The sequence below is a fragment of the Rhinolophus sinicus genome, linkage group LG03 (genome assembly GCF_036562045.2).
Source record: "Rhinolophus sinicus isolate RSC01 linkage group LG03, ASM3656204v1, whole genome shotgun sequence".
NCBI classification, from domain to species: Eukaryota; Metazoa; Chordata; class Mammalia; order Chiroptera; family Rhinolophidae; genus Rhinolophus; species Rhinolophus sinicus.
In genome coordinates this window covers 72,979,296-72,991,103 of record NC_133753.1, presented here as the reverse complement: position 1 = coordinate 72,991,103, position 11,808 = coordinate 72,979,296, and the positions used below count along the sequence as shown (strand labels likewise).

Below are 11,808 nucleotides of genomic sequence, written 5' to 3'. Positions count from 1 at the left end.
ATAACGAGCTGTTGACTTACTGTTGCCCCATGAGGCTGAGGTCCTCCAGGACCCATTGGCTGGCACTTAGTAGCTGCTTGATAAATGTCTGGCAACGAATGAACGGCAGTAGCCTGGCAGAAAATGAAATTGTCTGCCTTAGGAGTCAGTGAGTCCCCACCACTACACCTTTTCATTCATGAAACTGACCCACCAGAGATCTTGGGGGTTGGTGGCGGGCGGGGCGGGGGGGAGCTGAATGCTAGGTATGATATGTACCCCAGGGTCCCTCCGGACATGGCGATTATAGGATAATGACTCTGGCCCCTGCTGGAGGGTGTCTTTGAAAAGCAGCCAAGGCCCATTGAGCTGATCACTTGATGTCAGTTTGGTTCACAGCAGTTTGTGTTCAGGAAGATAAAGACAATTCATTGTTACCAGGGGTCATCCTGGTTTTCTTGTCCTCCATTCCAGAGTTAGATTCTGTCACACCCATCCCTGAACACATGGGTACTTGCCACACCTGTCTGGAGCCACTGGACATAGAGAGGCCCCACCAGCCTTGAGCTGAGCACAGTTTCCTAAGCACCAACTCCCTGAGTCTGTTTTGGGTATGGCCCCCTGCAGCCAGGCCTAGCAACTCAGGATAGTGGTACTTAGTGCCTACTGTGTGCCAGGCTCCAAGTAAGCAGAGCTGACAAGGTTTGACTTTCCCCAACCCACTAGGGACTTGGCCCCACAGGCCATCAAGATGAGACAAACCAGTTTTCAGCACAGGCCTATCAGTGGTTACATGTGGGCATACCTGCGGGATAGGCCGGGGGCGCATAAAATGCCCTGAGCCCCAGGGCAGGTGGCACTCAGGGCTGCTGGAGAGGCTGGCTGCTTGGCTTCCTGCAGTCTACCTCTGAAGCACAGATCTTTCCAGAATGTTTTCACAGTCCCCAAGGGTGGGAGAATCCAGATTGTGGATGGACCCATGCCAGCCCTCCCTCACCCGCAGCCCTAGTCCAGGGAAATAAGCTTTAGGGGCCTAGGCAGCATGCGTCAGGGTGAGCTGGGGGCAGCAGCTCAGGAATACAGCATCTAACCTGCAACTGATTGGCTATGTGACCTTGGACAAGCCCTTTCCTTCCCTGAGTCTCGGATTCCTCCTTTGTAAATGAGGCAGGACTAGACTGGTGTTTCCTGACCTTGGTTATGAATCAGAATCATCTGGGTGGTGGCAAGAGAAAGGAACTTGAAAATACCCAGATTCCTGGGCACCATCCCAAAGGCCCTACCGGACTCTGAATCCTCAAGGGACAGAGGCCTACTGGAGCTCTGGCCCCGCCCTCAACCCAGTCAAGGAGCCTCTGGAGCCCCTTCAAACCCTCCCCAGCTCCCTGCACTGAGCAGTTATTTGGGGTGCAATGATCCCAGCCACATCCCATCTCTTTCCAACCTCTAAGCCTCCTCCGGCCAGGGCTGGAGTGAGCTGCCCCATCTCTCTCTCCACAGAGTTCTAGAGCATGAAGCACTCATCAGTGAGCAGTTTATTACCCATCCACCTGTCCCCAGCCTCCCAGCACGGCGGCCTGTACACAATCTAGAGACACAGCCTTCGCTCCAGTCAATCCTCACAGCCAGCCTCAGTCTCCACCCATCCCAGTCCTCCGTGCTCTGCCCCTCCCTCCATGGCAGCACCAGGCCCAGGGGGCCACACCTCAGCTAGGGGAGGGGCGGGAGGGCAGGGGAGAGAAGGCAAAAGCTGGGGGGCAAAAACGAGATTGGCCCCAAGCTTCTGGAACCACCACCCCAGGATGAAGGGAGAGTGGGCAGGGCTGGGGGCGGGGCAAGAGCTGGGATTGCCAGGCGCTGGGTTCAGGCAGGAGGCTCTTCTCCAGGAGGTGCAGGAAAGCCACTCAGGTCTCGGCCAATGATCTCACTCACTGTAAAGGAGGGACAGTTGAGAGATGGGGGCTAAGGGCAACTCCCCTCCTTTAACAGAGACCCCCAATCCATTCCAGGCAGGCCTCAGTCTAAGATGTCTCTAGGCTCCTCCTCCACTTGGCCTCACTTTGCCCAAGGAATCTTGACACCTGCTCCAAATCAAATCTTGCTCAGTTCCATCCATGTGGGCTCCCAGGCTGCCATCCCAGCCCTCTCATGCTGGCTCAGCAGCCTACAATGCCAGGGCAATCGCTGTCGGCAGGGCCAGAGGTGGGTGTAGCCAGTGGGAGGAAGGAGGGGCAAAATATGAAGTTTCCTCATCACCAATCCTAACCCCAGTCCCCATGTCTAGGGGAAGGTCACACAAGGGAAAATGTGCTTGACTGGGACCTCAGTAAGCTGCTGCTCCTCTCTGAAATCCAGTGCCTAAATCTGCAAACTGGGGAGCTCGATTGAATGATCTTGAAAGCACTTCTAGCCTGAGATTTTGTGATCTGGGGCAGAGGCAAGAGAAGGGTTGGGGCAGAGACTCCATGCACTCTTCAGAATTAAGTTAGCCAAGTTCAGATGGCCACATGCATCAAGAACTTGCCTCCTGAGACCCTCCAACTGGCCCCAAGGGATCAAGGATGCCCAATCTCTGGGAAGCCAAGCTCCAGCCCTCAGCAAACATACAGAGCAATCTCTTGCACACACTCACACTTGCAGCCCCCAGTCCCACACCCACCTTCCTCCAGCGTGATACCCTGGATAGGGACACTGTCTCGGAAGCCGCTGCCGTAGCCACCCCTGGATTTCTCCTGCTCCGGAGCCCCCTCCCCAGGGCCATAGCTTGGCCCTACCTCATTGTACCCCTCAGCAGGTGGGGGATGAACACCACTCTGGGGAGGGAAGGGGGCTTCCAGCGGTGGGGAGGAAGGCAGAGGAGGCCGAAAGGGGGCTGGAGGAGGGAATGGCAGCCCCAGGGGAAAAGGGGAGCCCCGTCCCCCATAGGGGTCACTAGGGAAGGGCCGGGGAAGGAAAGATACTGGAGGTGGGCGGGCACAACCTGTGGTACCCCCAGTCTCAGGGAACATCCGAAGGCCAGGTCTGTAGGATGGTGGGGGCCCCGTCTGAGGGTACAGAGGGGGGGTGCCATAGCTGAAGCCTTCTGACAGGTAAGGAGTTTCATAAGCAGGGTCTTCGTGGGGATAGGAGGGGTAGGGGGGCCTGGGTGGTGAGAAGTCCATGTCAGTGCCAAAGGGGGGGGCCGATGCTGAAGGGAAGCCCCGAAGAGATGAGTCCGGTAGGGGCTCCTCCTTGAAGATCACTGGATGATGGGAAGCAGGAGGACACACTGGTGAGAAGGTTGGCAGGCTCCCCACTGCACACCCTCCATCTACCTTCCCATCCCCAGGTGTCCTCCATCCCCTGACCCCTCACTATGGGGGCATGGCACCCTCTGCCCTGCTGCAGCTCCCATATCCCCACACCCCACCATGGGCTGTCCTAGAGCGCACCAGGCAGAAACTTGAAACTCTGGGTAGGGCTGCGCTTCCTGCGCCCGTTGGAGACATAAAAGTAGACCTGGACAGGCCGGGACACCCGCTTGTTGCTGTACTCAGGGACAGTCAGGGTCAGTGTCACCTGGGGAGGAGCAGAGGATGAGGCAGGGAGCCCTCAGGGACCTAGGCTCAGCCTAGCCCTTCCAAGTAACCAAACTCCACCTCCTAGCATTTTCCATGTGCAAAGTTCACTTCCTGGAGGTGAACCTGCCTCCAGAGTGGCCAGATTACCTCCTCCGGAAAAGAACAGGTCGATTCTGGGGTCCATTCCCATGGGCAAGGGACATAGCTGGGAATTCCCTGACTTCTCCCCTGCCCCGCCCCCAGGGTAGGCACCCCAGTGACACTGGTACCTCATTGCTCTGCAACCGGTTCACGGTGGCCTCCTCCTCCCATTGCAGCTTTCCATCTGTACAGGAGGAACAGACAGCTCCAGCCCAGCTCCAGGGCCCCTGTGCCCTGACCAGTTTCCTGCCATTTCCTCTCCTGCTAGAGCCAAGGCCAGACTCAGAAGACCCCTAGAAGGCTTTGCTCACAAAGGAGCCCACTGCGTGTTTACTCAATCAAATGGAAGAGGTAGGGTTTAAAACTGTCTGTAGGAAATAGAGGAGCAAACTGAGACCAAGAGAAAGGGCAGGGCCAGCCTAGAAACCAGAGGGAGCAGGTGACAGAAGCAACTCTTGAACCCTCCCACCAACTCCAAACACCCATAAGAGCGCTAGGAGGAAGTTCGAGGGTAGGAAAGGGTCCCAGTTTGAAGGAAGGCAATGAGACCTCAAGTCTCATGACCCAGCCCCTCTAAATCTGCTTTGACATGGTCCCAGAGTGCTATATTTGAGTACAGGGGCTAGGGCTCTTAGTGGTCAGGGTTAGGAAAGAGCAAAGGCCTCTGGCTGGTGGGTGCACACCTGGGTCCCTCAGTCTCCCCTTGGGGTACCTCTTGGGGTACCTCATAGACTCTCGTAATCAGAGCTGTACTGCCAGGCCTATACTCAGGAGGGGCTCCGTGTGGGGCTGTGAGGGTGTAAGCCAACTTTTCCCGTCTCCTCATGGACCCTATCCACAACGGGGGTCAATGATCTTAAAGCCGACTCTTCTTTAATAAATAGAACGCATATTTCTTACATTTGTTCACCATCCTGAATATTGTAGATTGCTGTCGTGCCCGTGAAGCAGACAGAACAAGAAGAAGTACAATCTATCTGCCCCATTTTACAGAGAAAGAAACCGAGGCTCAACTAGCTAGTTTAGTGACAGGGCCAGAGATCTTTCACCTGACTGCCCTCCCCTTCCCAGTGGGTACTCACCAGGGCCTCTCTCTATGAACACCACCTTGGAGTCTGGCAGGAAGTTGGAGCCAGTCAGCACTAGCTCCTCTCCTCCTCTCACGGAGCAGGCACTGGGGCTGTAGGCCTCCACCTGGGGCAGCTCCTGGGCTGAGCGCTGGGCTGCAGAGCAGTGCAGGCTGGGCTGGGTATGGAGAGGACAGCCTCTGCCCCCACTTCCTTGGAATAACTATCACAGGGCCTTGGAGGAGCCCTCCTCACCAGCAGACACACAAGTAAACCAATAGAGTCCCTGGGGTGGCACCAACCATGTAAAGAGACACCCGGGCAGAGAGAAAAGTGAACAGAGCAGTCCAGAGTGTTACCCAAACAAGTGCACAGGGCCACCCAGGACACAGGGAAGACATGGCCACTCTGGTCCAGCCCAGAGACAGAGTCTGCAGCAGGGACAAATTAGAACATTTCCCCCAACCCTCCAGGAAAGAAATAAGGGCTAAGTCCTTTGTCGGGCTACCCAGGACAGACGGGGCACAGGATGCTATGCAGAGGTGGTGGGTGAACAGACACACAGACAAGAGTGTTGCAAGAGACAGAGAGATGGCGTAGGGCCTCTTTGCTCACAGCACTCGATGGGCACCGACGCTGTCTGCACAGAGATGACCTTCCCGCTGCCCTGGGGTACGTGTACCCGGAATACCAGCCGCACACGTGTGTTCTTACGCCCGATGTCTGTCTCACCCTTCCGCAGCTCAATGTCTGAATTCCGAAGCTTCAGGATTCCGGCACAGTCAATGCTGAAGGCAAAGAATAGAAGGCAAGCCCTCCAAGCTGAAACCAGAATGGTAATGACCCCTTCCCCCCCAAGAGAGAAGCCCCCACCCTCCATCCAAAGCTCTGAAGACCTTCTCTGGGAGCCTATTTTAACCCAGAGATGACCTCTCTGGGGTGCTCCCAGCCTCAAAAGTCCTCTTCTAGATGGTGAGAAGGCCTGAAACTGCTCCTATGGATATTGTCTAGCTCTTCTGAGAAAAGCAAGAGTAGGCCTGGCTTAGGCCCCATGGAAAAGACCCATTCTAAAACCTGAAGACTAAGGGGAAGTGAAGTAAGGACATACTTGGCTGCCATATTGTTCTCAGGAAGCAGGGTCATCTCCAGCACCTTGGTACCACTGACTACAGCTTCATAGCTGGCCGTGGCCACCATCTTGCCAGTGATACGATGCACCTGATAGAAGGCATGCGGCCGCAGGTTCCTTTCATCTGCAGTGCCGATGAACATCTGCAGGGTCAGTGGCTTCTCACTGTAGCCAAGGAGCTGGCAGAGGGAGACAGGCCACCCAACTGAAATCCCCACTGTCTCATCCTTCATCCACCCCTGGGTTTTCAGTCCACCAGAGGGTGAGGATGGAGAAAGACAAAGGATATCCTGGAAGGGATTCCCAGGGGGAATTGGGCACCAGTTGTGGAGAAAACGTGGTCTGGAGTTCGGGTGTTATTCTTGGAATAAGGCCCAAACTGGGCTGGGCAAAGGGGAAAATCTTCCAAGAGAGACTCGCCCAACTCAAGGGAGACAACCTAACTCCCAGTGAACTTTGGCCTCAGCCTAAGCCCTCCCCCACATCTGGCAGGCCACCATTTTCCAGAGTAGACATGAGGCTGGTGTCCCCTGGGATGAGTGGAGCGGGGGTGGAGGGACAGAGGAGTAGAAAGTATATCCGGGTCCTTGAAGGGCATCCTTCCTCCTCCAACTCCAGTCCCTCCCCCTGGCTGCCTGCAGGGTCACTGATGAGAGGGAGTGTGGGAAAGGGCAGTGCCACAGGCGGGTCTGCACAGCTGGAGCCCATCTGCAGGGATGGGGACTGGAGAAGAGAAAGGCTATCAAGCCTGGTCTCTGCCTCTTACCTTGACTACGGGGTGACCACCAGGGGCAGCTTTGACAGCACCTCGGCTGCCCTCTGTCTCATAGTGGGCCCGGTGGTGAGCTCTAGGCTGCACCTCAATCCTCAGCTCCAGCTGCTCATATTGGCTTGGCAGAGGCCAGTCCAGCGGGGGTAGGGCAGAGGTCCTGGGCAGGAGAGAAGAACACTGGTCATCTGCAGCCTCAGATGCAGCGCTGGGTCCCAGCTCCCTGGGATATGATGGAGGAGGGGGTGTGAGTGTGAGAGAAATTATTGTAGAAATAAAACAGTCCAAAGGCCCAGAAGCAAGGGGATAGGGGACAGGATCCTCAGAGTCCCTCAATATGAGGGTGTGGAAGATGGTACCAGATCTGAGACTCCCTCCTTTCCAGCTCTGAGCACAGGGTCTGAGGTGGCAAGGGTTTACCTGGATACAGAGGAACCCCAAGCCCATCCTAATCCTCAGACCTGGATGGGAAGAGTCCAGTAAAGAAGCACCATTTCAGACCAGAAAAGACCTCAGAGATTAACCCCTTTGTTTTTCAAATAAAGAAACTGAGACCCAGATGATGGAATACAGCGGGCCAACAAGCCAGTGACTGACAGAAGCCAGGACTGAGCACATCCTGTTCTCAGGCCAGCACCCACTTGGGGCTGGACAGGTCCTTCAGGAGCTGCAGGTTACAGATGGGCAACTTTCTCATATTGAGCTCCCAGATACCCTAGGCCAGGGGATCTCAACTGGTAATTGCCCCAGCGATATTCAGCAATGTCTGAATATTTGTTGTCACAACTAGGGGAGGAGGTGCTACTAGCACCTAATAGGGGCCAGGGATGCTGCTAAACCATCCTACAACGCCCAACACAGCCCCCACAAAAATGAATTGTCCTGCTCAAAATATCAGTAGTGGTGAGGGTGAGAAACCCTGACCTACAAGGAACCCAGGGGAACAGGTATTAAGGTTTCTTTCCCCAGGAAACTTTTCTGCATGGAGCCAGCTCAATCTGGCATCTAAAGGTTTAGGATTATTGAAATAAGCAGGGTTCTTTGAGGGTAAAAGGGATAGAAGAATGCAAGAACTACTTGTTTTAATATGAATTTTGACTTGCAAATATATGCTATTTTACTTCAAATTAGCAGCTATACTTTTAAAGCATAAGTCAAGCCCTAAAAGTTAAGTTACAGAAGGGGGACTTCCTGCTACCCAGGGTGGGGCTGAAATCCAGCCCATGGTCCAGTACCAGCCAGTGCCAGCCCAAAGCTGAGGCCAGGGGACACCCTGGAGGAACTCCCCCTTTCCCTAAGCAGTGCTGCTGGGGGGCTTTTTCTAATTAGTCCATAGAGAATGCTTATCCTTTTGCAAAGCATCATCAGTTTGTAGAACTTAGTGTTGTTTGTTTGTTTTTTTAATTCTCCCTAAAACTACGTAAATGGCAGCAGCCAAGTTAGTTGCAGATTGTCCTTTGAAATGCCAAGGGCACAGAACTAGGACCTTTGTTCAAACCCATCCCTTGAGCCTCCTGGTTCAGTAGTACCTTGCACAACCCTCACCTGAAGATGGGGCTGTGTCCCCCAATCCGAGCCTTGGACCAAGCCAAAGGGGAGGGCACCGCCAGGTAGTCCATGCCAGCCACCTCCTTCCGAGGACCCCCTGGGGGAGCTGCAGCCTCCTCTGCTCCCGAAGGCAGCTTCCCATTGCATGAGGCAGGCTCCTCAGACCGAGGCAGGGCCAATGCCTGCTCGCTGGAAGTCCGCCGGGTTTTCTGAGGGATGCTCTCCGCTGGTGGAGCTCCCACATAGTCAAAGGGGCCTGGGGAACCAGGGTCCCGGGCCAGAGGCAATGGGGGGGGCGGAGGTGGCTCAGGCCCCTCCTCCCCCAGGCTTCCCCGTCGGGACAGAGCTGGAGAGGCTGAAGATGGGGTTCCGGAGCTGGAATAGCGCCGTTTGCCACATGGAGAGGCAGGCCGTGGGGAGGCAGCGGTGGGCCCTGGAGCACTGAGGAGTAGCCAGCTATCTTCCGGCCCCCTGCCTCCTGGGCTCGGACCATACAGGCTCCAGGGATCATCGGGGGTCCATGGTCTAGGGGAGGCCCGGGGCGAGGGCAGCGGGGAGCCCAGGCCAAAGCGGGAGGCTGCTTCATTTAGCTCAGACTCCACCTCGTCGCAGGCAGCATACAGGGCTGCCTCATCAGAGGCATCCGAGAAGAAGCTCCACGAGGACAGGCTGCTGCTGCCAGGGCTCGGGCTGAAGAAGGGGCCCCCGCCCTGGCCCCCTGCCTCTCGGTAGCCTCCAAAGCCTTCTGGTGGGGGGTAATCCCTGGGGGAGCCGTCTCCCCAGGCATCAGGGTTGTCCTCCAGTGTGGCTGGCGGGTCGGGCGTGGGAGAGATGGAAGTGATGCGAATACTTGGGCACTCAAGGACACGGCCTCCTCCAGCCCCCCCGGAGCCCCCTCCTGGCCCCCCCAGCCTCACTGACCGGGCTGGCTGGCTCTCCCAAGTGCCAGGTGAGGGGGCTGGGCGGGGTGGTGGCGAGTGCATGCCAGGCCGAGGGGGGGGTGGCCGGGGAATGCCAATAGGGGCAGCGCCATAGGGAGGGGGCTCTCCCAGGGCCAGACGGCAGCATGGCGGGGCATCCTCTGAGTCCAGTTCTGTCAAAATGGGAAGGAAGGGAGACAGAAAGAGGGATGCCACAGGCGTGGGGAGAGAGAGAAGCGGGTAAGATACCTAGGTTCCTTGAGTGGTCAGCCCCCCAAGTCCTGGATGCTACCCCCTCCTCAGCAAAGAAGGGTCTCTGAGTGCCTTTCTGGGCCACAAAGACAAGCAAAGTTGGACTTCGGGAGGTGGAGGTGATAGATTCAGATGTGCCAGGCTTTTTCCCACTCGGAGAACCTCACACTCTAAGACCCCGTCCCTGGGACCTCGGTATCAGACCCGGTGGGTCTTACGGTGAGGGAGGCAGGTCGAGAGGGGCTGGAGCCGGGCCTGGAGGCGTGTTTAGAGAGACGCTGGGCTGGGCTGGGGGCGACTCACACATGAACCCAATTAGCAGCGGTTCCCAAACCCCCAAACGGCCCTGGCAGGAGCCCCAGTTGCCATCGCAACAGTGGCCAGGGGAGGGGGAGCGCCAGGGCAGTGGTGACGAGAGGAGGTGGCTCCTCCCTCTCTCCCCCCAATCTGGGGGCGGGGGTGCAGCGGAGGGGGTGCTGCGTGCCGGCCCGGCCCGGAGAGGGGGAGGGGGGCGCAGGCCGCACGGATTTCGTGCGAGAGGCGGCCGCCGCCCCCGGCTCAGTCCCCGCCATCTGCCTCTCATTGCGGCCAGACGGGGGAGGGGGAGGGGCGCCCTGACGGGGCCCAAGAGCGCCCCCGGCCCCCGGCGTCGGGTCTGCGGGCCCAGGGCTCGGTCCGCAAGGGGCAAGCTCCGGAGCCCCACTTCCCCTTCCCCCGGCGGTGCCGGGGGCTCTCAGGACTGCTGTTCCCGCCCGCCCCCCATCCCAGTGACAGTCGGCCCAGCCGAGAGGCGGCGCGGAGCCAACGGCACCCCCACCCCCACCTCAGTCACGACCTAAAAAGGAGAAAGTGGTGCCCTGCCCCCGGCAGACCTCCGCAGACCCCTGAGCCCCGCGACTCCCCTCAACCTCTGACCCCTCATTCCCCTCCCCGCAAGTTCGCTGCCCTAAAGTCACCGGTCTCAGGATCCCCAGGCCCTTCCCTCACTGACCCCAAGACCCCATCCCAGCCCCGCACTAACCTTCCCCCGGCCCCCCCGCGTTCAGCGGGGGGGCCTCCTTTTCCTCCCCGAACACCAGCTTAAATTCCAGCTCCTCATCCTCGCAGCTTGCTGCCCCCATGGATCCGGCCAGAGCCCCCAGGTCCAGGTCTGGGTGGGAGGGGTGAGCTCAGGAGGCTGCCGTCGCTTCACCCGTGGCTCCCTCCCTCCCCTTCTCTGAGACGCCCCCTCCTCCGCCGCTGCCACCTCCCTCCGGACGCCCCCTAGTTATTATAGAAACTTTTCCAAACTTTTTTCCCCCAAACTTCTTCAAAGCGCTCCCCCAGCCTTCCCTGATTGGCTGCCCAGGATGCTCCAGCCCCTCCTCCAGGGATGAGATGGGAAAACCACGCGCCCCTCGTCCTCCCCCACCCTGCCTCCCTCCCTTGGTCCGCTCTCCAGTCCCTCCCCCTCAAAAAAAAAGAACAAAACTGAATTGGAAAACGGTCCCTCAAGCGTGGTACGACCATAATGCTGCCTATTGGCCCGCAGTTGTGACAATCATTTCCCTCAGGGAGCACTACCATCACCACTCCCCAACTTAGTCTAAGTTCTGGGGCTCCGGGTCCGAGCGCCTTAAAGGGGCCACATCCTGCGCCCACAGTGTAGAGGGTCCACGAAAGACCGTTTCTTAAGTTCTGGAGTTCTGCAGCCAGTAACTAGTTGGGAAAAACCACCTCTTCCCTTTCCCTCCAAGCCTGAGGCCAAGCAGGCTCTAGGGTGCAGAGTGGCTCCAGGCTGCTCTGAAGAGGGAAAGGCCATTCCTTCGAAGTCCCTCGCCCGAGACCGCCGTGCCTGGGTCTTCTGGAAGCCTTTGCTCTGCCAAATCAGCCTTTTCTCCTGCCCTCTCTCCTGTCCATCCTAAAGGTGAAGAACATTTAGCAGTCCTGGGGAACTGTTCATAGGTCCACGGCCCCTGATGGGCGATGATCCAGGCCGGGCTTTACCGCTGCCCTTGTCACAGCTACCCAGAGGGACCATTAATTAGCCTCCACGGGAAGTCAGCTCCTTCCTCCCAAGAACTGTAGACTGGAATGAATCTCAGACCCTATGGTATCCCGATCCGGCTCTCCTGAAAATCCTGGCCAGGTTTACTAAAGGCCCGAGTCTAGCGACCTGGTGGGCTCCGGGGTGGGACACCTGTCACCTGGGCGGGAGGAGGAAGGAAGACTCGGACTGGAGCTTCTAGGAAGGGCAGGCATGGAGAGGCCCAGTTGTTTGAGTGGGAGTTATATCCGAGATTCGTGACTCCGACGGCGGACGGGTTTGGGTGTTACCATTTCCCCCCACTCTAATCCTATAGTTCCAAGCTCCCTAACAGGCCGCCCTGATCTTTAATCTAAATCCTTCCAGCCTCAGGGCCACGACCCCGTTGGCGCCCCAGCCCCGCATCTGAAGGGTTAA

General features: G+C 57.5%; 1 protein-coding gene across 1 annotated transcript; it reads right to left on the bottom strand.

Moving 5' to 3' along the window:
- Nucleotides 1–1,499: 1,499 nt before the first annotated feature.
- NFATC4 (nuclear factor of activated T cells 4) lies at nt 1,500–10,816 on the bottom strand. Its single transcript, XM_074328083.1, has 10 exons — nt 10,387–10,816; nt 8,191–9,286; nt 6,643–6,805; nt 5,856–6,055; nt 5,363–5,535; nt 4,763–4,903; nt 3,809–3,864; nt 3,411–3,537; nt 2,639–3,220; nt 1,500–1,910 (listed from the first exon to the last, which is right to left on the bottom strand). The coding sequence occupies exons 1-10, from the start codon at nt 10,484–10,486 to the stop codon at nt 1,843–1,845; spliced, it is 2,706 nt and encodes a 901-aa protein (XP_074184184.1). The 5' UTR covers nt 10,487–10,816; the 3' UTR covers nt 1,500–1,842.
- Between the last annotated feature and the right edge of the window lie 992 nt (nt 10,817–11,808).

What these genes read in the sequence shown, in the direction of transcription:
- NFATC4 (XM_074328083.1), bottom strand. Translation starts at nt 10,486, where the DNA reads ATGGGGGCAGCAAGCTGCGAGGATGAGGAGCTGGAATTTAAGCTGGTG. An exon ending in GTGGTCACCCCGTAGTCAAG is followed by an intron (nt 6,056 to 6,642) that starts GTAAGAGGCAGA and finishes TCCCTCTGCCAG; the next exon opens with CTCCTTGGCTACAGTGAGAA. An exon ending in GAGAACAATATGGCAGCCAA is followed by an intron (nt 5,536 to 5,855) that starts GTATGTCCTTAC and finishes CTTTGCCTTCAG; the next exon opens with CATTGACTGTGCCGGAATCC.